This window comes from Ischnura elegans, chromosome 5 (genome assembly GCF_921293095.1).
Source record: "Ischnura elegans chromosome 5, ioIscEleg1.1, whole genome shotgun sequence".
NCBI classification, from domain to species: domain Eukaryota; kingdom Metazoa; phylum Arthropoda; class Insecta; order Odonata; family Coenagrionidae; genus Ischnura; species Ischnura elegans.
The window spans coordinates 9,448,586-9,476,071 of NC_060250.1; the positions used below are offsets into that span (position 1 = coordinate 9,448,586).

At 38.6% G+C, this 27,486-nt stretch overlaps 1 protein-coding gene across 1 annotated transcript; it reads left to right on the forward strand.

Moving 5' to 3' along the window:
• The first annotated feature begins 1,597 nt into the window (after positions 1–1,597).
• LOC124158490 (interferon-inducible double-stranded RNA-dependent protein kinase activator A homolog) lies at positions 1,598–27,383 on the forward strand. The gene is made up of 8 exons (XM_046533614.1): positions 1,598–1,811; positions 2,094–2,247; positions 4,449–4,587; positions 9,467–9,648; positions 13,782–13,900; positions 22,126–22,269; positions 23,364–23,475; positions 27,033–27,383. The coding sequence occupies exons 1-8, from the start codon at positions 1,773–1,775 to the stop codon at positions 27,167–27,169; spliced, it is 1,026 nt and encodes a 341-aa protein (XP_046389570.1). The 5' UTR covers positions 1,598–1,772; the 3' UTR covers positions 27,170–27,383.
• Positions 27,384–27,486: the final 103 nt, after the last annotated feature.

A 27,486-nucleotide genomic window follows, 5' to 3' on the forward strand; every position in this document is an offset into this window, starting at 1 on the left:
CACTGTGTCCTCCCCAATGCTGGGGCGGGTTTGAACCTCCCCCCCCCCCCCCCCCGGCCCCACTTGCTTTGGCTGCGGGAGACAATGTGGAGGTTTGATATGGGTGCGAGCCTCTTCTAAGCAAGGAGGGGTAGCTGTAAAACATATCAGAAGAAAATAATGCTAGGCGAATGGGATCAGGGGAGGAATATGATTTATAGATAGGATGCAAGCAGAAGGCAAATAATTGTGAATTTTGGAGGGAAATTCCATGTGGGAGTGGAGATAGCTTGGGCTGATTGGCAAAAAATGGAAATATTAATCCTATTATTAACGGGCAGAGCTAATGCAAAAATATGAGAAAAAGACGTAAAAATAGATACTACTTGGAGTTAGAAATAGGACTCGCACGCTCCGCGCGCTCCCGTGGGAGGTGACCTTGGGACGAGGCTTTGAGCGCTGATACTTCAAAAATATGCAAGATTTTTAATATAGTCCCAATATCATTGCGCTCGTTTTGTATTACGAGGTATCCTTGTGCCCCCCCCGAAAAAAATCCTGGATACGGCCGTGCTTGTGCCCCCCTCCCCAAAATGAAATCCTGGATCCGCCCCTGGCTAGCAGGTCGCAGAGTACACTGCTAGCAGGTAGCGCTTGGCTTAAATAAGGATTATTATTACCCTATCAAACGAGGGAAATTTTCCGAACTTAGGTAATTATAATGGGTGATTATTAAGAGATGTTTCCCTGAGTTCTCTGTCTCTTGCATGCATTCGTAATCTCAGACAATGTAAAACTCCTATCTACTCGTATAGAATCTAGGTTCCGGTGATGTCAGGTGGAGTGGAATCGTATGGGCCCCAATCTGGCCTTTTTCAAATGAGGTGAAAATTGACCATTGCCATTCGTCTAAACTGGTATTTCTAAAACCAAATAATTTGTATATTATGAATACACTGGTAGGGTAACGAATCGCAATCAATGCATTTCGTATTCCTTCATGAAGGAAACTACCCTATTCAGGCATTATTGCAGAATTTTTTAGAAACCTATGGTAATTTTGTTTTTACTTATCTATTCTTTCCACAAACACAATCACAAATTCCGCAAATGGAATCAATGGAATATTCAAGCAGGTGACGCCCAGGGAGACTTGCGCAGATTTGTCGGGCTCCTTTGAATCGTCTCGAAACATGGAAAAAGTTGTGGAAATTCCAAAGTATAATATCATTTCCCCCCTTTTATCTCTCCTCCAGTTTCAACTCATAATAATGGTTTTAAGAGTATCTCAAGAATCTATGACCAAGAAATAATAATGGAAACGGCATGTGAATGCACCATATGATTTTAAATATTAATTAACCCACAAATGTAAGTAGGTATACTTCCGTTCAATTGATCATTTTTTTATCTATCAGCATATATTATATATCCGCATTTTGTGACATCAAATTTAACTTCAATGAAGGCTGAAATCTATTCTTATGCGAAAATAACCGACTGTGCATTTTTTGTATTTGTTTCGGGTATAGCTGAACTTGAAATTGGCGGTCTTCCCTGCTCACCTACAACAGCGCTTAAACCTTGAACGGTGGATTATCAAACCGCTTGACGAAAGCAAGTCGATATTTTTGACCATATCCGTATCGGACGAATTTGTGGCGTGTGTATTCGGTGTTTACCCTAAGTTTTCATTTATGTATAAATTTTAAGTCAAGCACCGAAAGTGCATTTGGAAAGCGAATGTAGTGATTAATATGCCTAAATTAAAGAAGTAGCAATAATTCGCCACAATGACGAACTTGGATAAAATGTCATCCGGTTTATGTTTTGTAAGTTCTTGAACGCGTATCTCTGGAACTTTTTGAATTATCGATTTTTTTGGAGTCTATTGTGAAAATTGCTGACTATTACTGTTGTCAAAGGTGTCTCCCGACTCACTTAAATAAATGGTTGAATGATTTTTGAAGTTATCTGTCGAATAGGTTCACCGCATTTACCTATGCTGGATTCCTTACTACTGTAATTTTTACGAATGCCTGAAAGTATTGTAGAAATTTTAATCAGCTATCCAAAATATTCGATCAAGTACTATCTCATTATTTCGGTTATAGGACTTATCATCACTGCCCACAAAAACTCCTGTGTCTGTTCTTCAAGAACTCCTCAGCCGAAGGGGAACTACGCCTAAGTATGAGCTCGTTCAAGTTGAAGGTGCCATTCATGAACCAACATTTAGGTATCGAGTCACTGTCGCCGATGTCGTGGGTACGTAAATAGCGTATTGGAGTTAGCATCTTGTTAAACGAATTAGTTTACCCTGCGACGCCCTTAGAGAACTGAGGGGAACCTTAGCATCACTTTGAGCTGAGGATATGTATTTCAATTCTTACCTACGATACCAACCTTTTCTGGGTAAAATTACTGGTTTTCTTGAGGTACTTAATAATGGAAATCTAGAGAAAATCTTTAATTGGCGAAAGGCAACTACTACCAGTAGCAGTTTTTTTCATCACCTTATATTTGTCATTTGCATGATTTAATATCAAATTGAAATGATGGCTTGGTTCGTGCGTTGGTTTCCGCGGCGTTGTACATGTTGACTGCCAAGTTCAGGGTTCTCCAGCCGCGTCTGGCGTTTATAGTTGACTACAGTTTGGAAAGCAAGATGGCTTACGAAACTGTTGTTAATTATAAACGACAGATGCAGCTGGAGAACCAGGAACTTGGTAGTCACCAGATGATTTTGTTTTTAAGTAAACTTATGAGAGGATACATCAACCTTTAACTGGGTACCCTTAAATAGTATTGCCTTTGGGCAGGCTGGGTCAATTTTTTCCCTAGTGTTGTGACTATCTATTATTTAAGATAATAATTTCCTCATGGTAGAACCTTGAGAATTTCCTTTACCAATCATCAGAAAATGTATAGCTTTTGAATGGTTGTATAAGAGCCCTCATTCAGATTTAAAATTGTATGCATTCATACAACAGTTATGTATTCTTTGGCTTATTGGTACTTTTCATAGCTCATAAATTAAAGGAATGAATGCACCATATGTTTATGGTATTCTTATTGCTGACAGATATCTGCATGAGATATTTTGGAAATAGTATCCACATATGAGGAACTGGAAAAAGTACTCAACTCGTAATTAGAATGTTTGTAAATAGTGTTAAAGGTTTTGAAGTAGAAAATATGTGAGGTATTTCTTTTTACAATGTAAGTACATATTTGTTTTTGGAAAAATATCTGAGAGTGGTGAAAATTAGGTGTCTTTCCATGTTGTATTTTCATCTGTCTCGTAGCATAGCCAGACGAGATAGAGATTGAGAGAAATTTCACTTCCTGTACGTGGTTCTTCTCAGCTCCTGGGAAACACAATATATAATGCTATTTTTGAGTGACCACTCTGGAAATGTGTGGATACAGTACCCTTAACCCATTCCTGCAGGCACCTACAATTGGATAACGTTTTCCGTGTTAAGAGTAGTATGAGAATATTTTAAACCTCTCCGTATGGAGCTCTTTCTTGAGGTTGAATTACCCTGATATTTTCGTCCCATAGATTTGAGACCCAGCTCAACAAGTCCATCCCTTACCCAGGCCCCTATGGCCTAGACCATCTAACCCTATCATAGCGTGAATCCGTGGTCAACTTATTGGATTACCAGTGATTTTTTCAACCAAACATTGTATTTGATTTTCAATAATTCACTCGTCTAAACGGACCACTTACATTTTTTTTTAAGAATTGTGGAATTTTAAACGGATTTCAAGCGTTACTAACAACAAAGCTAGTAAATACTAGTTAGTAAGGCTATTACTCCAGCAGTCCATTTTTTTAACACTAAAATTTCATTTAAAAATTGCTTACACACAGAATAAAATGAAGAATACATTTAAAAGTACAAAACATTGTAGTGTGTCACAAACTATATAATTGAAAAAACCATTGACAATATAACCACTTTGCAACAGATTCCTGTGGCGAGGATGATCATAAATAATTTCATCTTTATTTTTTAAGCGATAAGTGAGTTTTTCAAGTGATAAATGAGTGGGAGGGTCAGGCTTAATTGCCAAGGAGTGGCCCTAAGGACTCGCTAAGCTGGGTCTCAGGCCAGGCCTGAATGTATCCGACAATTGCTACCTCAGCGCTCACCTCCCCTCCCTCACGTCGGCCAGAGCTGACGTCTGGTTGTCTGCGTTGAAAAATCCACGATAGCTATACCCGACGTCAGGTCTTCTGCTTATGAAAATGCCCGTGGGCTCCTCCCTACATCCAACACAAAAGGGTAAATATAATTCACTATGCCCCAACTCATCTTTAAACTCAACCCTCCCGAGTGATTTAAAAAATATAATTGGATGGTCTCAGGAAGTGCTCACCCACCGTAAGGTATTTCTGGGAACTTTTAATGGAGTGTAAATGCCTTTATTAAGTACCTATTAACTTTTTCTTTCAGCTATGGGAACTGGGCGTTCAAAAAAGGAAGCTAAGCATGCAGCGGCCAAGGCAGTTTTGGATAGACTCATCACATCACACAACCATGGTCCCATACCTCCAGGACAAAGTTCCTTGACGGATGTGAAAGTCAACAGCATGTGAGTTTTACTGTTACCCTTTGTATTTCTTGGCTGTGAGGTGAAAAAATTATAATTAAATGAGCATGTGCCAAACTCTTTTGCATTAGTTTACCAATAAGTTACATAAAACATTGTTTAAAGTATACTGGGACTAGCCGCGGTGATAACTTTTACGGGAGTCACCCGCAATGCACAATAGTGCGAAAGATCCACAGAGAAAAAATCATTTGCCTTGACCGGGATTCGAACCCGGATCCCCCTAGCTGGACTGCTTTTGGCATCATATGCTCAGCAGTCCAGCAACATCTTGTCCGGTAGTGTCCGAAAATATCCACAGGGAAGAAGGACGCCTCGGTAGCTTAACTGGCTAAAGCAATCGACCGGAAATCGGGGGATCCGGGTTCGAATCCCGGTCAAGGCAAATGATTTTTTCTCTGTGGATCTTTCGCTTAAAACATTGTATTTAGTACAATATGAAGTCAGTTATGTATTTTTTCATATATGTAAATATGTATAGGTTCGAACTCTCAAAACACTGTTTTGTGTGATATGAATTTGAAAATACCCGTTGCTTATCAGCCTATATTACTTGGTTAGGGCTCCAATTTGGCAGAACCAATTTAGTTCCAATACAGGTAGCAATATGATCAGTGGACAAGACTTTGCCATTAGTCGGAATAGATTTTATAGTTGATCATCACCAAATTCTGTCTTTTCGATGCCACATAGAAAAGAATAAGCAAAGTGATTGCTGGTGTAGATGAAGTGAGACAGGTTTTTTGGCTTTTCTGCAGCCCTTGGGATGGAGTTTCAGTGGTAAGCAAAGCAACTTGCTTGTCACAGTAGCCCCTTTCGACCTCTTGTCTAGAGGGCCCCTCTGGCTTCTGGCTTTTGGATTCTAGACTCTAGTTTGTAGATCTGAGATTCTGGGACATTGCTCCATTTGCTGGGGTAGTGTGAATGTATATCATTCAGGTTCTCAAAAAGCATTGAGAAAACTGAACATTTCGTGATGATGTATGTCGGCTAGGGAATGGAAGGTTTTGTATGGCTCTGGAATAAGGAAGTCAACCTTGGGCCTAACAATGGGGGCCTGAAGGCCATATGGAATATGTATCCTGGTGTTTTTGGGTCTGATTAATGTTTTTATAAATACCGCGGAAAACATCAAAGAAGTGTAAAACTCATGCAAGGGTAAGCCACAAAATGGATTAACCCTAGGCGGATATCGGGAGTCTGCTGTACTGTCCGAACTTCGGATCCAAAGTGGTTGAAGAAATTGAATCTGAATCCAAAATTTTAAATCAATGCTTTCGTGAATGCAACGTCCCATAAGAGGAAGTAAAAAGTTCCAATCCTCTCTTTGCATATGCTGTTGCACTGCGATGCCTGTCCTAGTCATGAACAATTTTGTTTAAAAGCTCCTGTAGGAGAATTGCAGTAGAATTTCAGCCGTGGAAAATTTAAAGGCAAAACATAACAGGCACATAGCGTGAATCTTCCCAAGAGATTGAACAACAATCGGGGGAATCTCAGTGCCATAATATAATGATAACAGCATAGTTTTCACAAAACCATCCTCAGCCCTCCATCAGCCCATGGCTCTAAGGTTTTTTTTTAACATTTCTGAGACCACACAGAACATAAATCATTATCTTTGAAGGAAAATATCAAGTTATGCAGGAACAATGGAAACGTGTTTCATCCTTACTCCGTCTCACTGACTGATCCTTTTCGGTCTACCAACTTTAAGTTTTCCAGTTTCTGGAGGCCAAATGCGAGGTGAGTCACCTACTGAGCTTGAAGATAGTTCGAGAGCTTTCTACAATTGGGTGACGCACATGAGGTTCAAAAAAGAATGAGACCTAATGCGAGGCATATCTGACAGCATTGTAGTTTTTTAAGCTCTAATTGATTGACCCAAAGATTTATAGTCACAAAAAGGCTACTAATTGTCAACATAGCCCAAACAACACAAATTCCGAAGAAACAAGCATAGCGTGAGCGTATTCAAACAAGACGAGACAAACTAGAAACTTCAGGCAATGCCAACTGCATGCATCACTTTGCTGCGCCTTTGCCCATTTGCTTTGAAGGGAATGACGTCACATGCAAGATCGGATGTGTTCATCCCTTGCTCCCTCGTTCGTAGCCTCGTTGCTTGAAACATGGAGGGAGTGCACTCCTTCCCCTCTGCCTCTCCTTCTGTGCTCTTCACTTGCAATAATTTTCAATTTCTTGTAAGATTAAGTCCAACAATGTACACACTTATTTGAATTTTTTTAACAGCTGGTTTTTATGCCAATATAGTTTTCAGTTGCAATAATCCTCATAATGGCGTCTGAAGATGATTTTTGAAAAATCAGGGCCTAGGCATAATGGAAATTACTCGGGACGACAGATTTTGACTGTTAACCAGGCATTGTCCTTCAAAACTATGCATTTCTCTACGTTTGATATGTGATTACTATTTGCAGTATAACTGCCGTGGGATGCCCACTCATAGCAGTAAATTTAGCGCACCCTCCAGAGCTAAAAGCCCAGCGCAATCTTTTCCATGTTCACTTTGAGGTACCGATACGATGCTTGCGAGTAAGAAACGCAAACCGGAGCACTGTAAAAATATGTCACTAAGGGAGAAACTCCCCTGCCTGCCGCTTGGTTTTAGCCCAGGGTTTCAGATGGCTGGCCCAAGCTGAAAACCAAGGCCACTCAGTTCCTCTTGGACTTGCGACCGGGGAAGGGGTGGAAGAAGAGAAATTCATGAAAGAGACGCACCCATATTTTCAGTCAGCACAATTTCTGGGAAATAAGGTGCATCTCTTACACGTGTTTATTTGGTATATACAGTAAAACCTCTATGTAGTGAACCACTTTACATCGTAAACCTCCATACATCATGCCACCCCTATGGTCCCATCTGATTTACATGTAAATTTATAGGCACACCTCTTTGTAGTGAACCTCTTTATATTGTAAAACCTCCACTTATCATACCAAGGAGATACCCCGAGACGGCCTAACTACCCCCGCATATTGTACCAAGACAAGAGACCATTAATGCAGCCGTGATTACGTGCATGGAATGAAATTTTCAGTAATAAATGTTTCACTCTTTTTTTCTTATATACCTTATTATGCTGTAATTTTCACGTTAATCATTAGTTGTGGCCATTTTGTTCAATATGAGAGCATACCAAACAGTTAATAAGAAAAAAGGTATCCAACCATCCTAATCATTTTAAGTGACTGTTGAATTTAGAGAGAGATTGCATCCTTTTCTCTTGAATCATGGTAGAAATCATTGGATAGTGCTCTCTTTCTGTAATAATCAAATCTTAAATATATTTTCACTGATGCATGCATGTGAGTTTAAACACAAAAAAATAATGGTTTGAAAGACAGTGGTGCCTTTCATTTCCAAAGGATATGAAAAAATGGTGCCTATCACTAAAAACTCTCTATAGTGAACCCCCATTCATCAAATTGCTCAAATTTTGGTCCCCTCTATCACGATGTAAAGAGGTTTTACTGTACTTAAGCTCTTGTGGTCAGTGTGGGCGAGGTGTGAATGTGGAGCTGGATGGTGGACAGAGGAGCATGGCAAGGGATAGCGCCTGGCAGTGAGTCCCCGCAGTTGCATTTAGTTGCGAGGTGTTACTGCTGGTAAATTACCATATTATTTGATGGTATATACCCTCATTTCAATATGGCACGCACTATAAAAAAGTCTGCATGAAGGCTTGGGACCCCAACAACTTAAGTGGGTTCCCTTTAGATCTTATTCAATCAAATATCTTGCTCCCAACTCCTTCAATATTGAAGACGCAAGCCAAACAATTGTAACGTATAATATAATAAATAAACAATAAATCATGTCAGTTAGGCAAAAAGTCTAATAATGACAATAACAACTGCCACATTCTTCAATTTAATAATAAATATATGCTAGTAAATATAATGGAGTCACTCTTGAACACTAACCCATGGAGGTCGAACCTTCACATTTGAGACACGGGTAATTTTATAGAGCTACAGTTGTGGAAAAAAACGAGTGTCTTATATACAGTCAAGTATGGAAGCGTCAAAGTTTTTGGCCGTTGATACAAAAAATTAGTATGGACTGGACTTCATCTTTCGTTCTTCTGAAAAATAACTGCAAACTGCCGCATACTCTTGTGTTGAAATTGAGTTGAGTGGTTATGTCTTGGCTGCCTTGGTGTCCTGTCTGGAGTTCACTTCTCCACTCTGTGTGTCAGTGAAAGCTCAGATCAATGATTGCTCATAATCCCTGGAAAAATCACTGGCTATACCCAGAGGTGAAGATTGAAGCCTCTTAATTCATTATTTCACCTTTAATTATTTATTTTATATAGTATTAGTGCATCAAAGATGAACAAAAGAATGCCTTTTTGGAGATAAGGACGGAGAAATGCCTCCGACCTTTCTGTTAGTAGAATGTACGCCATCTGTAAGGTCATTTTCATCCCCTTTGGCTCCCTTTCCCTCGTATAACTCACAGCAATCGAGGTGTTATTGCTGCGTTTGTTATTTCAGCTCTTCCCTCTCAGTCACTTGAAAACCTTCTCAGTTCCTAAATAAATATGTATTGTGTCCTCCGCCACCCATGACTCCACACTTGTATGACTTATCTTACTCTTGCTTTTAGAAGACTGTAAGATGCACACTGTTGTTTATCTTCTGCCTCTCAGGGTAATTCTTGAAGTAACTAATATAAGCAAATTAACAAGTTCAAACTATATTTTGGACAAATATCAAATGTCAAAACAGCATATTATCATTTTGTGGTAAAAGTTTTTTTTTCCTATTTATTGTTCCACACACATAATATGTATGAGCAGCATGTAATTTTAATTATTGTTTGTTTTGATGGAAGTGCAAGCCAAATAGTCTCGCCTTATGATGATAAAATTCCTGGAAATCCGATTGGCACGCTACAGGAGATGTGCATGGGACGACGGTGGACGCCTCCGACGTATGAGCTAACTTGTGAGAAAGGGCTACCTCATGAAAGGCAGTTTACAATTGCTTGCATGGCCTTTAACCACATGGAATCAGGTATTTACTTATTCTTTCCCATAGCTTGTTGAGTGATTTCGACATTTTAAGCACTAATTTTAATATGAGGATTGAACAGGAAATGTAACGTTATTTGAACATGCTTGGAAAAATTGCAATTAATGATCCTAGGAGGAAATTTAGGTGATAAAAGTGGGTTTAGCCCAAGAATATTTTGTTATAACGATGGCTAATTTCTGACAACACGTATCTCAAATTCAGCTGTTAGAGACCGGTATCTTAAACAAAGTGTAATGACATAAAAAAAATAAAATAAAAGCAAAAAACAACTCTTTGTTTGTAAATGAAAGCTTCTTTTTCAGTTTTATGAACTTTTGGTTTTTAATTTTAGTGTACAAGTACAAAAAATTAATCGTTTCTTTGCTCACCTGAAAAGTTGCTATTTTTGAGATACATACGTGTTGTTAGAACTTAGCCATCGATATATTATAACTAGCTGACCCAGCAAATGTTGTTTTGCCTTATAAATTATTTCTAGTAAATATTTTGGTGGTCAAATAAAAATACAGTAAACTCTTGATTTTACGAAGTCAGGGGGACCGGAAAATTGGCACTTCGTAAAATCGAGTTTCGTAAATTCAAACCTTTTTCATAAGTCACGAAAAAAATGTTCGCTTTTGTTTCTTCCGCCGTGTTTTGTCTTTAGTGGTCTTATTTAAACGTTTTCGGTGGTTATTCTTGGTATAATTCATAGAAAAGGCTTTTTGCTATCGATTAATGATGTGAAAAATCGTTAAATAATTATACCACCATAAAATTCCCATTTCTTGTTCATACTTCAACATCAGCGATCGCTAAAGAAATTCCCGACCAGTTTAGAAAACGTAATCAAATAATGAATTGCAATGTTTATTATAAGAATTTACAGTAATAAATTTGTGGTTAGGAGCCAATAGCTACTATTAAGTATGCAAAAGATAGATATTTGTTTCTGACACCCACGGAATTTTAGCGGCAGCCGGCCTAACCGCCATTTATGTCGCCCTCTATCGCTCAGTGACGAGAAAAAAAGAAAAACAAGGGTCTTAGCCCGTTTCCAAAATAACCTTCGTAAGTTAATATTTCGAGTTACTTCGTATTTTCAGCAGAATGTGCTCTATTTTCACTGAGATTCAATTACGATCATAAATAACGTAGGATGTGATTATCTTCTGGCGAATATTTGAAGTAAATTCTGTTTGAGTTCTCCGTCCGACTACTGTGTTCCATCATCTTCGCAGACGTTGCCATAAAAGACTTAATTCTTCATCAGGACTGTATTCTTCATACCGGGTGTGAGGTGATCTGTTCATATAGTATGTTTCTCTCCTTTTATGCCGACAGGAGCAAGGTTCCAACCGGAAAACGACAGGAGAAACATCTTACAGTATCGGAGAAATATAGATAGAAACGTTATTATCCACATTGATTGTTTTCCTACAAGAGACGTTTTATCATTTCTCAACGTGGTTAAGTATTGGTTCACTAGCGTGAATTCCCAAAAAATGACACGCAAAAACCTGTACCGTCACCTCATTTAGTTTTCGTGTTCCTTTCTCCGCCGTATTGAAAGTTATGTAAAGGATCATTGACATAGAGAAAAGATTTTCTTAGTTTTAGCACTAAAAAATAGTCGCGCCATAATCGTAAATAAATATAGTGTGGAAAGAGCAAAGAAAATAATTTCAATTGAAAAGTCAGCTGAGAAGAAGAGAGACAATTATAAGCGCGGTACCATTTTCCCGATAGTGGAAGATACTTCTTCCGCCTCTCTCCGGTGAATAACTTCCCCCCGTTGCAGGTAAAGATGAACCATGCCCTTCTCCACAATCGGGGAAAGTTCCCAGTGGGTGGGGTGAATAAGAGTGGGATGGGAATTGCCTGAGGGAAGAAGTGTGGTCATCACAAGGACTGGTGAAGGGGGCAGGACAAAGAAGGGTGGGGAAATGGCCTTCAGCTCTGCCTCAGTCTACTTTTGGGGGCCGTATTTTTTTGCGACGCACACAAGCTCAGTCACCTTAGGGAGGGAGTGAATGGGAAATGCTGGGGAAGGAGGGGTTTGGGATGCGTAAGGTGGGTGTCAGCAAGATCAGCCAAAGGCGGCAGGAGGGAAGGGACAAAGGCTTTTGAAAGACAGAACCCCAGCATGGGAGAACGGGGAAGCGCGTGAGAAGAAAGTTCATGGTTAGACTTGGAAGTGCGTCTTCATTACGAGAAGCCTGAAGTATAAATTGGCGGTAAATAGAGCCTAATACTTTAGATATTTAAGTTGTTCATTCACAAAGGCCAATATATACACAAAAAGATATTATGGCGCGGATTGCATGTATCAACGTCCATTTCGGGATGTTATTAATTTCTGTTCCCATTTATAAAAGTAGCAAATAGATTTGAAAGAATGATAATTATGAATAAAAATATCTAAATCGATATCCAAACGCACATGAGCAAAATAGATGAATGTATACATACCGATCCATCGCAAGTAATACCGCTCAAGCTTCTTCCGGTACAGGACTTTAAAATCTTGGATAATGCCTTGGTCCAAGGGCTGGGACTTGCTAGTCGAGTTCGGGGGTAAAAAGAGGACTCGAACAGTAGCCAATTTTAGATCTTCCACGTATCATTGGTCCGTATGAAGAACATGGTGTGCCTCAAAGCCATAAAAAGACGTCGTTTGGCCTTGAGACTTGTCATTGCGAATGCCAATCTAATTAGAAATTGAACAGGTTTGTATTCAATTGGCACGTCTGTTGGAATAATCGGGATTCGTGGTAGTAATACATCTTGGAACATGCCATTCATAATTTATGGTGATAGAAAGAGTTTTCAAACAACATAAACAATACTAACAGTCGTCAAGGGAACAGTAAGCCAAAAACGCTAAAATTTCATCCTTTTTATGATGTTTTTTTTTTCTAATTTCACCGTAAATTACTTAGAAAACGAAATTTGATTGAATTATTTAAAACGTGCATTTCTTTTTCTTCCAATGGTATATGCCTCAACTTAATGTGACCAATACCACTAATTTAAATATGCAAAAGAAAAAAAGGTCTGCAGTCATTAAAAACGAACTTTACATGTATTTCTAGTGGAAATGACTCAGGGCCCATTCTAGGGCCTAATGGGTCCTGGAGAAGAATGAAAAATGGTATCCAACATATTCCTAGTCCTACTGAACATACATGCTAAATCTCATAGGAATCGGTATAGCTGTTTTGGGGGAGTTTGGAAACAAAAGGCCCCGACACGAAAATTTTATATATTAGACTGAAAACATGTAATGAACAAGGCAGACCTCATAGCATGTTTAGAACCTCTTTAAGATGAGTATATCAAAATTCCCAAGTGCTGCAGGTGGGATATCAAAAGTATTGTGGAAACATCAAGAAGCCCTGAATTTTCCTAAAGATCAGCACTAATCGGTCTCTAGAAGAGCTAAAAAGCATTTTTCCAAAAGCTTTTTTTCCAAAAAAAAACTGTTTAAATGCAAAAAACTGAATGAATACGAGTATGCTTTTAGTTCATCGATTTCACAAAGTTCAAAAATTGACTAAAGTCGGCCATTGAGAGGGTTGAATGTCAGCCTGCTCATGGGGATCTTTACAAAAATTCTAATGGGCTGCTACATATTGTCGGACAAAATCTTTGTTGGTTTATAAACTTACAGTAGTACATGTCTATATCAAAATCTACAAAATTATAGAAAATTTGGTGGAAAAAAATTTGCTTCACCATAATGCAATTGTTTCAATAAAATTCATGGGATCCTAAAATTAGAATTTCGTTTTGTTTACTTTATATTATAATCTTAGAACCCCTATCCTGTGATAGTGTTCATGTCATGGATATACATAAATGTAGTTATTTTTTTACAACAACTGCGTTTTATTATCCTTGATCAAATCTTCAACAAAAACATTTTTTCTGAGGTCTAATGGATTTTAGTGTGCTTGCTAGAGGCTTATTCACTTATATGCATAGATCTATTTCTTAGTTGCTGAATTGTGTAACCTTAATTTTTAACGGTATGGATTTTTAGGTTCTTAATTAGTGAACCTATTGAGTTGATTTTGTGGGCTGTTGGTTCCAATTACTACGTTGAGTCATTCCCTGGGGTCATTTTGCAGGGACTGGGAAGTCAAAGAAATTAGCAAAACGGCAGGCTGCTTACAAAATGCTGCAGAAGCTGCAGGATACGCCTTTAGAAGAACCCAGTATATCTCAAGGTCTCGATGATGAGGACGAGGTAATGTTCCAAATGTTGTTTATGCATTCCCTGTTGTGGGCTTGTCGTGCATGGAAATACGCTGCATGGATAGTGAATGATGCACATCATGCATGCTTGCATTGTGTGCGGAAGGGAAGGGATGCATTGGTATTGAAATATTTTTACTCTTTAAATTTTATGGTGTTACAATAGGGTAGTTTCCTTCATCAAAGAAAACAAAAGGCATTGATTGGGATTCATTACCCACCATTAGTGTATTCATAATATACAAATTATTTGGTTTTAGAAAATCCAGCTAAGATAATGTCATCCAAGAATGTCAATGGTCAATTTTAACCGCTTTTGAAAAAGGCCAGATTGGCACCCATGCGATGCCACCGCACGTAACGTCACAGGGGCCTAGATACTATACGAATAGATAGGAGTTTTACATCGTCTGAGATTACCAATGCATGCATGAGGTACAGAGCTCAGGGAAACAGTTCTTAATAATCACCTATTAAAGCTGCCTAAGGTCGGAAAGTTTCCTTTGTTTGATAGGGAATTTATAATCCTTATTTAAGCCAAGCACTACCTGCAGGGTAATCTGCTACCTGCTAGCAGCCTCCATTGTATCGGCGCTCATAGCCTCACAAGGTGTCCTCACATGGCAGCAGACGGAACCACAATGACATCACAAGCTTCTCCCAGAATTCATACTCAGCCATCTTGTTTTCGTGTGCTTGAAAGTTTTTACTTCATTTGATCGGGAAAAATATATATTGTCATTTAAAAATCTAAATGCGTCAAATATGTACTCCAGGAGTAATAATCTTTTGATTTAGGCAATAAAGAGTAATAGGAAACTCCCCTATTGCATTGCTTTTTCTGATGCATTTGATGATATGAGTTCAATTCAAAAAAAGTATTCTATGGGAAGCTCACGGCAGAGACACCTCATGTAGTGCTCCAATTAAATATTATTGATGGCTTGAGGCATAATTTTGTGAAAGCGATTCATTGTGAAAAATGAAAAAGAAGAAAGATTGTGCTTTCACATGAATAGGTATTTATTCACAAATTTACACGACCGTGGTGTCAAAGTCAGACATGGTGATGACGTTTAACGTTGAAACCATTGGTCGTGTGGATGTGTGAATGAATATTCATGCCAAAGCACAATCTTTCTTCTTTTTTCATTTTTCATAATTATTATTGCTTCACAAATTTCCTTTAAAATGGATGTTTTGGGGTCTAAAACATCTAAACTGGAAGCTCAGTTTAATGAGTGTGCATAATCCCTGGAAAATCACTCGCCAACTATATTGGGCTTTTGTTTTATCCAAAAGTGAAAGATTAAGGCTTTTAATGCCCTTATTCACCTCACTTGTCTGCTCCTAATTCATATTGGTGCTATTTTGCATAGTACATAGTAAGGTGCATGTTTGCCTTAACTTGTGAATTTTTATGTAGTTTTGAAAATGAAATATTGCTAAACAAGTATTGGTGCTCATTTCTGTAAAACATGCGTCTGTGCCTGCGTGTCTCTTGGAATGTGGCAAAATCATCACAAATCTTGGATCGTCTTAGATTGGTAAAATGAATCAAATCACTGTGTGACAGCTGAAATCGTACTCAAGACATCGTGTCATTCAGTCTTATCACTCTTAAGTTGTATGAAAGGTAGTCATATCGATATGCAGAGCCAGAAGCATGCAATGCAATTGCGCCATCCGCGATGCTCAGAAACAATAAACTTAGAGCTCTTGTGAATGCAGTTAACACGCCATCGTGCCTTCACGTATCATACGGCCACAAATATGTGATTGCTGGATAAAAGTACTTGAAGCTGCAAATATTTTCATAAGTGGGATTGCCCTTGCTCATAATCATCAGTCAGTGTTGCTCAGTTTTTCTTTTTGCTCTTCAAGATTTAGAGTGACCTATAAAGTATGGCATGGAAACACTACCTGATACAGTGAGTCCTCGTTTAACGTCACTAACCGTTCCTGAAAAATGTGACGATAAACGAAATGACGTTAATCGAAACATAATATCCCATAAGAAACAATGTAAAAAGTGAATATCGGCTCTTAGACCTCACAATTCCTACGCGAAAAAATTTCAGCGTATCACATCTGGGGCATTTTTTACGATGGGCATGCCAAGCTATGGCATAAATACGAGTTCCTGTCTTAATCGATGACAATAGCAGCAGTGACGTAAATCCTTCTCCATTTTTGTATCTTCCCGCATTTGCTTTTCGGCTTCGCTATGGTGGTCGCCCGGGCGAGCGTCGCCTGGGCATCATCATCGCTGAAACATCGTTGCAGTTACAGGAACCAAAATTATTGTGAACACGGCGAAAAAAGTGATGACAAAAGCTCCGAGTTCCACACGGAAAAATTCCTTGAAATCACTTTTTAGGTTCCTGAAAACCATTATGTCAAGTAAAACGTTGCGCACCTGCCTAAGAATTCATTTTGCAGAAAATTTGCTAAAACCGTAATCGCAATTAACAATAAACACACCGTTTTACACTTCGTTTAGACTGACTGTATTACCGCCCACAAAACGAACAACCTGCAACGCCCACCGCTTCGCGTTTTTTCTCGCGCGAAATTTAAAAGCCTTGACGTTATCGCGAAGCGAAGGTGCGATAAACGAATGACGGTCTCAAAATTTTCGTGACGTTATCGCGAAATGACGTTAAACGGGGTGAAGTAGAACGAGGACTCACTGTATCTGTGTATGAAGAGTCTCTTACACATCTGTCTTATTTTAACTGTGTTTTGTAGATTTGAAAACTTGATTTTTAAAAATATAATCGGTAATAAATAAACTGAATTAACATTGGAGTGTAACAGACAAGAGACGGAAAAAATCAATCAACATCAAAGGGTGGTGGTGCAGGGAAGGTGTCGACTGATGTTGACTAGATTCTTTTCTGATTGTCTGACAGGTGTACACGGCAAATGCAAACCCGGCACAACTCTTGTGTTAACTATGCCCTTCACCCACACCGTCCCTCCTCCCAGTTGTCGAAATTGGATGGATGCTTCTCCACCTTCAGCTCTGTGCATACAAACTACATATGTAGTTTTTTTAATCTGGGCATACGGATTAGAGAAAAGAACTGCAAAACACTATGATCTCATGAAAGACATGTCAGAGGAGGCTATCAATTTTAGGTGAGCGAATCATCTGTGTATCGAGACATATTTTTTGTGTAAGAGACGGCACTCTTATATCACTGAGGATTTATTCAGTATGAATTCGCGATGTATATTCTAGAATTTAGGTTCAAGGTGTTGGTAAAAATTTATTTCCAAGAGCGATGGGATCATGTGATCATCACAGCCTCAATTTCATTTGAACTAGGGGGCCATCACATTGAGGAGCTGGCTTGGAGTTGGCTGCATAGCTAAGACAAGTCCTTGATTTCAAGGCTGTAGTCAAACTATTCATAAAGTAGAAGTGGCTTATCTCGCATTCTAACTTGTAGTTGACTAAAAATACATTAGTTGTGGAGAGATCTCTGCCCAGCTCCAGCTCAGCATTGTCAGTGGCGGATACAGGGGGCGTGCGCTCCCCTTTGCGAGGCCACCCGTATTGCCAAACATAGCAGAACCACAATTGTAACTTTTATATCATAAGATGGCATTGTCCTGAATAAGTGTAGAATTGCTTTAATTAAGAATTTCTGAAGCTCTGCATGTGACTTGATTATTTTTTATTACGATAACAGTAAAGTTTACTCAAGATATCTGTTGTGCCCTCCCCCTTGAGTTTTCTCTGTGTCCGCTACTGAGCATTGCTCAGAACGGAATGGTGCCAATCAGTCTGGTGTGTGGCCTTGCCACCGATCAGCACTTGCACTGGCAATGACACAACTTGCACTCTAACTTGTAATTGTCTGATAATACTCATTGAAGACGTGGCCATTGTTGCGAGATGCCTGCTCAGCTGTTGATCACCCTGGCAGGGTACCGATCAATCTGACGGGAGGCCTCGTTGAACTCGCCGTGCTGCCACTGATCGATGACAGGCAGCCTGGTGCACAGACTTTGTGTTGTCCCATGCTATGTTATCCTTAATGTTGCGTATCTTTGGCAAAGATCCATGCCCGCAAGCGAGGTAGTCTTTCAATTGACTTTTGCAGGTGCAGTTACGTGTATTGCATTTGTGACGTTTAGGGCCATATTCTTAGTCGACCCTGTAGGGTCAACTGACCCTGGATACGTCATCAGCCCCTACATAAACCGATCTCGCCCTACATACGCCAAATCAAGCCCTACATATGGCCGTTTTTGGAACTAAACGGGCCCTACTTGATGTAGGGTACCCGAACCAACCCTACACCCTACAAAAACATGGCGGCCAAATATCGTCTGCTGATCACTTTGATTAAAGAATCTACGTTACAATGGATATTAAGGGAGGCGACCTCACACAACCCGTTTTAAAATGTACAGTAACACAGCGGAAATGTAATAATACTACCACTTTATAACCACCAAGTTAAATAAATTATAAAATTGACTGAACTAATAAGAACAATATAGCGGTATACATCACTTTGTTTCTACGAATAAATAATAATATTTTTCACATTTGGCACTTGGTATACTTTTGGGAAACTAATACTTCGTTTACGTATAATCATAGAAAACGTATTTTCATGTTACTATTTGCCACATAATAAACTTAACTACGGAAGGTGAAAGCGAATGATGAACCTTGATGATGCAATGTAAGTTCCCACGTCAATGCTCATATTTGCTCCGTACTTATTACTATCTAGTACAGACCGCTTCTGAAGTAATTTAAAGACAATTAGGTTCTACTTTTGGCTCGATATGAGAGTATTTGTAGTGATAATTAAGGTACCGACATGACCTGGCGGACGACACGTATTGTTTATTTACCTTGAGCCGTTACCCTAACAATACGCCCGAAATTATCGGACGTCTTTTCTTAGTTTCATAGTTAAATCCCATTACGCCATCAGAGTGGAAAATTGGCGCTGCGCCATCATCTACGTCATTTCAGAGAACTTGACGACGGAATTACCCCCACCACTTATGTAGGGTCGACTGAGAAACGCATGTAGGGGCCTTTTGTTATGTAGGGACGGATATGTAGGGTCAACTAAGAATACGGCCCTTAGACTTAGTAGCTGGTCAAATTAACATCGTACACTTGTTTCATGAGTTATATATGTATCCACCAATACTGGTGAATTGGGGACTCTGGTTACTTTCAAGTTAAATAACTGTGTACAGCGAGAATGAAGAGATGTATCTTGTACCTAATACCGAGTGCACACCATGGCAGGAACTTGTTGGTCTTGCTATATTTATATTTTTTTTAACATGTCAATCATAGGCCTTTTGGCTGTGCATTGCATGTCTCTCCTAACAATGTGATTCTTGAAATGTGCAGACTCACTGAAATGAGCTTCAACTATGCTTAGCTAATAATGTGAAGTGTAGTAAAACTAATTTCTGTTCTTTAGTACACCAGTTCATGACAGAATCCACTCCAAAGTGGTACTATGGAAAGGATTAACATTGTGTGTCATTGCATCAGGCCCAAAGAGAATGGGATGGGGTTAGTGGCACTAGAAGACGAGGTAGTGGTGAGGGAAGGGGTCAAGTCACCAAGTTAACAATTACCACGCACATGCATTATCGCATAACCTGATGTCCGCTCCTCTCCTTGGGAGTTTGCTCAAGTTTCCATCACTCTTTCCGAACAATCCCCTCGACCATACTCTCCCTGCACTTCCCATATTTGGTGTATAGTTCCTTTAACATTAACATTGTACTCTTGAAAATGGTGTAAAGTGGCTGAAAGTAATTGGATAAAAAATATAACTGTGGGATACAAGGAAGTGATTCTTTTTTACCTTGGCAGTATTCAACCTAATATGTATACTTGTCAACAACGTTTTAAATTCATTCAGCTCGGGTCAAGGTTTTTGATTCTCAGAGCTTAGTGGTTAATCAAAGGTAGATCAGGCGAAGTATGTAATCTATCCTCACGCCATGAATTCTGAATCCAAAACTCTATTGCCATAGTTTTAATGAGGTCATTTGCCAATAGTTCAAGGAGGCAGTTTTTTGTTCCAGAATGTGTTGTATTAGAGAGCTTTCACTTTCATGTTTCCAGGAGTGTTTGCTTGATATGAGTAGGTGTGAAAGGAGGATTTCTGGTGGATTTTCTCTCCATCCCAACTAACAATACCCCAAATGCTACTGTGTATATTTGCTGATAATTTTCCAATTAAAATATCACAGTGAAATATTGCCGAAATAATAGGCTCCCAATAGTAATCCATGAGAGAACAATCGAGGTACTTTCTGTGGAGAATTGTGTGATGTGAAGATGATACATATGTATCACCTTTAATTCTGGTATCTGCTAAATATAAAAAGTAATGCTTTCCTTGATGCATGTGTTGAAAATTGTTCATCTTGATACCCTTTTCCCCCACTGTTGGTGTCTGGGCGGTAGAGGGCTAGTAGCCAATCAGAAGCACTGCCCCTTCCACCTCAACATCCCCCTCCCTTTCCCCCTCCATTCATACAACCAGCGTTGCCAGTCTGTGGAAATAACTGTACGTGAGGCGGAATGAGCACGATCTCCTCAGATTAAGTTTGGCAACACTGTGAGCTGGAGTGCGATGTTCACTGCACGAATGTCGGAGAGAGACAGCGGCCTCCTACAACCTCTCACGTGCCACTCTTCTGTGATTGGCTAGGAGAGTGGGTGGGTCTCGAATGCGTTCAAGGTCACCCGCCATCAGTTGGAAAAAAGGGGAATGATACCTTGAGCCAATCCCATTAGTTGATGATATATAATGTTAAGGTACAAAGATACATCCTATCTCTGAGAATGTTGCAAGAGCATTCAAGCAAAGCTTTGCAGGCCATCATAGGGAGGTTGACAGTGTATAAAACCAAAAAGAATCAAATAGCCTTTTAAGAGTTCATGATAGGCATAGGGGTGAGGCTGAGATCTGTCGTGAATGGGGCTTAGAAATGTATAATGATAAATACTGCCAAGTGAGGAAGGAAGAGAAGGCTCACAGAAGAAGGTGTGGATGCCCATCATGGAAAGGGCTTAGACAACTCATCTTAATATCTTATGGAGCATGAATTGCTTTAGCTTCTAAGTTATTAGAATAATGTAATGCATGCTATCATATCATTGTTATGCTTAGTGGTCTTTTACTTTAGTTCGTTGGTTATTTCGTATTTTGTTACCCAGTCAGTTGTAGACCTACTAGTATAGATGCATACATGGGCGTACCCAGCGAGGGGCAGGGGGGGTAGTTGCCCCCCCTAGAAGCAAAAGTCTTTAAGTAAAATCAGTACTAAATTGAAACGAAAGTGTTCAAAAAATTTTCTTTAAACCCACGATAAATGATATGTATAGCATAAGAAATGTTACTAAAATAAAACTGTTTTTTCAAGGAAATATGTAATCTCATAAACTAATATGTAAAGCACTGTTATAATATTCTTAAAATGTTGGTTTCATTCACCTTTTCCATGCTAAAACGTCACAACTTGGCTTGCCCGTCCCCCCAAGTTGTGATCCTGGGTACACCCTTGTATGCATAGTAAAGTGGTTGTGTATTCGTCTAAATCATTATGTTATTGCTAACATTCTGTAATGTCACAAGAGGTGGAAGCATGAGAAGTGCATGAGGTGGAAGGAGGAAATTATGAGTAGCTAGTGTATGCTATTTGGGTTTGGAATGTGTGGTGCTTGATGACTAGTTTAGTAGCTCAATCGTCATAGTGAAGTATGTGTGTACTCTGGAAATCTTTAACATTTTTGTGGTACAAGTTGGAAAATTTCATGTGGGCTGTTATCATTGGACTTTCTTGATGGATTTCCATGAAGTTTAAGCCATTTTCATCTCTGCAAGGTATGATTTTTTTAAAGCTTCAATCTCATTACTGATTAAAATTTACTGCACTGATAATGTCTCAATTTAAGTTTTGGTCCTTAGTCCTATGGCTTCCGTTGCTGATGTGATCGAAACTTTATTTTGTTGATTTTTAAATAGTTATGGATTTGAAAAAAAATTGAAGTATTATTCTGATATGGAGACTAATATTCTTAGTCTCCTGCAATTTTGTTTAAAACAGTCCTTTCTCCTGACACTATGTATTACCATCACATATTTTAGAAAAATCTGGCTTTTTGTAGAACACTGTGAGAATATGCATTTATATTTTTACTTAAAGATTGCACAACATGCCATAAATTCATCGGGATATGGTGATAATCGAGATAAATTATCGTCTATCACTCCGTCGCATTGTCAAAAAGTGTCACAGTTCCACAACGCTCTGAGATCTTCTAAAGGTGAAAAGATTGAAGAAATTCAGGTAAGAAATTTGACTTTTGCCAAATATTTGTCTTGGTTTAATAACATATTTACTATAAATAATCAGAGGAGCACCATATTCACACTTGCATAAGGCTCTTTTTCACACCCCTGATGAAAAATTTGGATGCTGTCTGTACTTGCTATAAAGGATTTTCAAACTCTAGTTTTTGGGATTATTTATGTTTGATTTTCTTATACATAAACTGCGAAAATAGTAAATTTTATTATGTCATCTATTGCCATTTAAAAAAATTAAAATCTTCTGTTCATCTCGAGGAAACTTCCATTTGGGTGCTATTCATGCTCCTGGGATATTTGTCTATGTTCGAGATTGGGTGGGTTTAAAAATGTGATGATTGTTGAAAGGAGAAAATTGACTAAGGAAAATCAAAGTCGGTTGAGCTTCATGCTTAAAGTTTATGAAAGAAAATTTTAGATCAGGATATTTTTTAATGAGTGTGTGTGGTAAAAAGTTTTAAATTAAATTTGATCCTTCAATGAGATAAACCTTTCAGTAATTAAAATATTTAAAAAGAAATCTACTCTAGTGAGAGTTCTGAGAACTAATTCCCATTTTTTATTTAATTTTAATTTTTAATTTAATTTTAATTTTATTCTCAAACCACCGGATACAGCTCTTATTGGCCATTTTACACCGGGGTGTTCAACAAATGTAACAAGTAAACGTACACAAACGACCATGCCCTGGACTGGGGAAACCTACCCAGGCGGGACTCGAACCTGCGACCTCTTGTTTGGCAGGCGAGAACGTTACCCCGCCGCCACCGAGGCCGGCAATAGAGCAAATTTATTTTGATAGAGCAAAATATCTTTTGCATGAAATTTTTTATTCATAAAAAAGTCATACCAGTAAATATGGTACCTTTTCACCGTCTAGCACCTTGATAATCCTGCACTTAATGAAATATTTTTTCTCAGTGTGTCATTATTTTTCTGTCGATTGTCAATTATTCGGCTCCATTATCTTTTTTACCTTTTGATTCATACTATATCATTCATTTATGATGAGTTTGTGTCACTTATTTTGTTTTTTTTTCTATCAAAATTTATTATCAGAATCTTATTTTTCAGAGAGTTTCCCTATCTGCTTCAGACTTTGACTGCATAAGCTTTTTAAGTGAGATTTCTGATGAGCAGCAGTTTCAGGTTACCTATGTTGACATCGAAGAAAGATCTGTTTCAGGTGAGTGTATTTATAAAAATTATCTATCCATAATGTCTTCAGTTTATCAATTTTTTACATATGCATCATGATAATTTTATAATTGCTCAAATATCATTAAAGTGGAACTGTGATACAGTATAGCCCGTATATAACAAAGGTTAGGGGACTGGAAGATTATTCGTTAAATCTGAGCTTTGTTATTCATGGGCCCTCATTTGTAAACTTTGAATTGAACTTTGAACCAAGCTTACTGCAGTAATATTGTGGAAATTATTTTATAACCTTACAGCCAAGGAAAAAGAGTCTGAAAGCCTTTAGAAAAAGAGCTATTATCCAATTTTTACTGAGAAAACTGCTTCCTTTCTCAATTTCTGAGCAACCTCCAACCATTTCCACCAACTCCTGAAGAATTTCTCACCAGAGGTACTCGAATGAACATACTCAATAAACTATTTATAATCTGTGTAATATGGCTTTGTGGTTATCCAACTCATCCAGTACTGCAGCATCATGGCTGAGGACCTCCCATCAGCAAGTGCAGGCCGGGAGGATTTTTGTCGGCCTCAGCCACCCTAATTTTATCCCACTATAGCTGCCGCCTGCAATACAATAGGGTGGTTTCCTATTATTTTTTTATTGTCTAAATTGAAAGATTATTACTCCTGGAGTACGCATTTCACGCTTTTAGATTTTTTAATGACGATATCTATTTTTCGCGATTAAAGGAAAAGTGAAAATTTTCAAGCGCGCGAAAACGCAACGGCTAAGTATGAATGCTGGGAAAACACCGTGTGACGTCATTCTGGTTCCCACTGTTGCCGTTTGAGGTGACTTTGGAGCGAGGCTTCGAGCGATGATACGATGCAGCCTGCTAGCAGGTAGCAGAGTACCCTGCTAGCTGGTAGCGCTTGGCTTAAATAAGGATTATTAATACCTTATTAAATGAAGAAAACTTTCCGACCTTAGCCAGTTTTAATAGGGTAATGAATCACAATCAATGCCTTTCGTTTTCTTTGTTGAAGGAAACTACCCTATTGCTGAGGTGACCATTAGCTTAGAGGCAGTTATCCTTGGACTCCCCAATTTTCCTTGTGCAGTACATTCCCGATCATCCGAATGGGCTAATGATGGGGGGAGATACGGCACGAATAATCAGAAAACACGGATAACCCAAACGTTCACCTTATTGTCTTGTAAAGTTCATGATTTACGTAAAAAAACAAATATTATTTATGCTGTTATTCTGTTATTTTAGAGTGCTTGCCGAACTCATTGAGAGCTTTCTTTGCCAGTTCGCGATCTTTTTAGCGGCGATAACATGGTTGTACTCTTATTATTAAAGCCTAATGTAAGGCCTGATTTCGAAAACCAAACATCCATGGCTTTGTGATCACAGATACGGAAAAGTGGTGTGAACGAATGCTTCAAAACCACTGCTCAACGTCGGAAACTGCACTGTCAGGCACCACGCCATGTAGTCGCCTCTAGTACTAGTTAATCTGGGTTGCAACTGCTGCGGAACGTGTATCCGTGGTCACGCGCTGCGAGGCTTGGAAAACAGGAACACGGTGCTCCCGTGAATGAGGCTAGCGGGCGATCGCTTCCATTTTACAAAGGGGAATCTAACGTAAATAATAAGCCCAGTGTATCCTAGTATTAATGCTGCAATTCCGGTGATTTTGCGTTAAGATCGCGGAAAATATTGAGCGAGAGTGAAAGTCATGCACGGATAATCCGCAACACGCATAATGCCGCAGCCGTATAATTGGGAGTCTGCTGTATATAGCTGAAGAGTGTTGGCAACCCTTATACCACCCCTAGTTCCCCTGGAGAAAATTTCAGGCTACGTGCCTGCCCATCAGCTAAAATAGTTTCTATGGTTTCAAGTGAAACATTACTTTATATGTTTAGGAATTGTTTACGTTATTTGGATGTAGGTGTGTTCTGTTGCATTCTTGTATAATCTGTACAAAGTTTTAGTGGTGTGATCCACTCTCCTGCTAGAAAAAAACAAAATTAGGTTTGAGAACTAGGTTGGCATGATCAGGTAATGGTATTAGGTTTTTTAACATTTATAGTAATCTGGCATTTCCGATAATAGGGTAGTTTCCTTCATCAAAGAAAAGGAAATGCATTGATTCGATTCGTTACCCACCATTAGTATGTTCATAATATACAAATTATTTGGTTTTAGAAATCCCAGTTTAGACGAATGGCAATGGATAATTTTAACCGCATTTGAAAAAGGCCAGATTGGCGCCCATGCGATGCCACTCCACGTGACGTCACACGGACCTAGTTTCTATACGAGTAGATAGGAGTTTTTCATCGTCTGAGATTACCAATCCATGAATGAGGCACAGAGCTCAGGGAAACATCTCTCAATAATCATCTATTAAAACTGGCTAAGGTCGGAAAGTTTCCTTTGTTTGATAGGGGAATAATAATCCTTATTTAAGCCAAGCGCTACCAGCTTGTAGGGTACTCCGCTACCTGCTAGCAGCCTGCGTCGTATCAGCGCTCAAAGCCTCGCCCCAAGGTCACCTCAAATGGCGACAGCTGAAACCAGAATGACGTCACACGGACTTTTCCCAGCATTCCTACTTAGCCGTCGCGTTTTCGGGCACTTGAAAAATTTTACTTTTCGTTTAATCGCAAAAAATAGATATCATCATTCGAAAATCTAAGAGCGTAAAATGTGTACTCCAGAAGTAATTATCTTTCGATTTAGGCAATAAAAAAATAATAGGAAACCACTCTATTGAACTTTTTCATGGTTGCACGTGTGTTGTACTTCAAGATCAAAATGCAATTAAATCCCTGCGTATTGTAGGATTTTGAATGGACTGCCTAATCATGTGCAAATATGAGGACAGGATGAAACAGAGGAATATTTTTCATACGAGGCATTATCAGGTAGCTGATAAAAAAATCTGTTTATAATTGAGGAAAGTGTAAAGTCAAAGATATCTAACTAAGTCATTTTGGGTGATACAAAGTAAATTCTCACTTGTGAAAATAATGCAGGTATCTAGTGGTTTTATAGCAATAAGCATTCAGTAGAATACGTGCACATTATTTGCCCTTTCTCATAAAATTTAATTTCAATGCATGTTTCACAGTTGATGCATTGTATAACATTATGAGCAGTGTGGAAAAATTGATTTTTTGAGATTCATTTCTGGAAGTGTTCTAATTTATAGGTATTCCCATTCTGTGATCCGTAAACCCAAGTGTGGCCTTGATGGCAATTTTACTGGGTCACTTTAATAATTTGTGTTGAAAATATTTAATAATTAATATGCCATGGCTGTAAAACAGTATTAAAAAGGATAATTCATTTTCGGAGTTCAGCATCTCAGTCCATGAATGAATTCTATTCCATGAATTGGGAGCCCTTGGACCTTCCTAAGATATGTCAAGGTGGTCTGGTAACTAATTGCTGTACCACTAAAATGTTTTAATAATATATTAAGTTTTTAGTTGTTACAATGCATTCATTTATGTCTATTTTAGAGAATAATGTTCACCCATATTTATTTTATGTAATCGTTTGCCTTTTTCTCTGTGTTTAGGGAAATATCAGTGCTTACTGCAGCTTTCAACCTTACCTGTTGCTGTTTGTTTTGGAACTGGTGTTACAGTTGAAGAAGCCCACGAAAGTGCTGCCAAAAATGCATTAGAGTACATAAGGATAATGACTAAAAAGTGAACACCAAACAAAGTTTATAATTTTTTTGTTGTATATATTAATTGTGTGACTTGAGCGTTTCATGAATCTTTGAATCTCTCTTTCTATTATCGGAGGAAAAAAAGGTTAACTTTTCCTGCTGGCATTTTTTTTTGATTCTGTGATAGAATTATTATTTCGTGTGTTTGACTAGCAGTAGTCTTGATTCGGTGCTGCAATAAATTTTTGAAATATTTCCCGTCAAGTCATTTTTTTCTTGATACGTATCATAATATTTCTGAATGCTTAGTTCAAGAGTTTCATAGAAGTGCATTTTATTGAATCGACTGCTGAGGAAT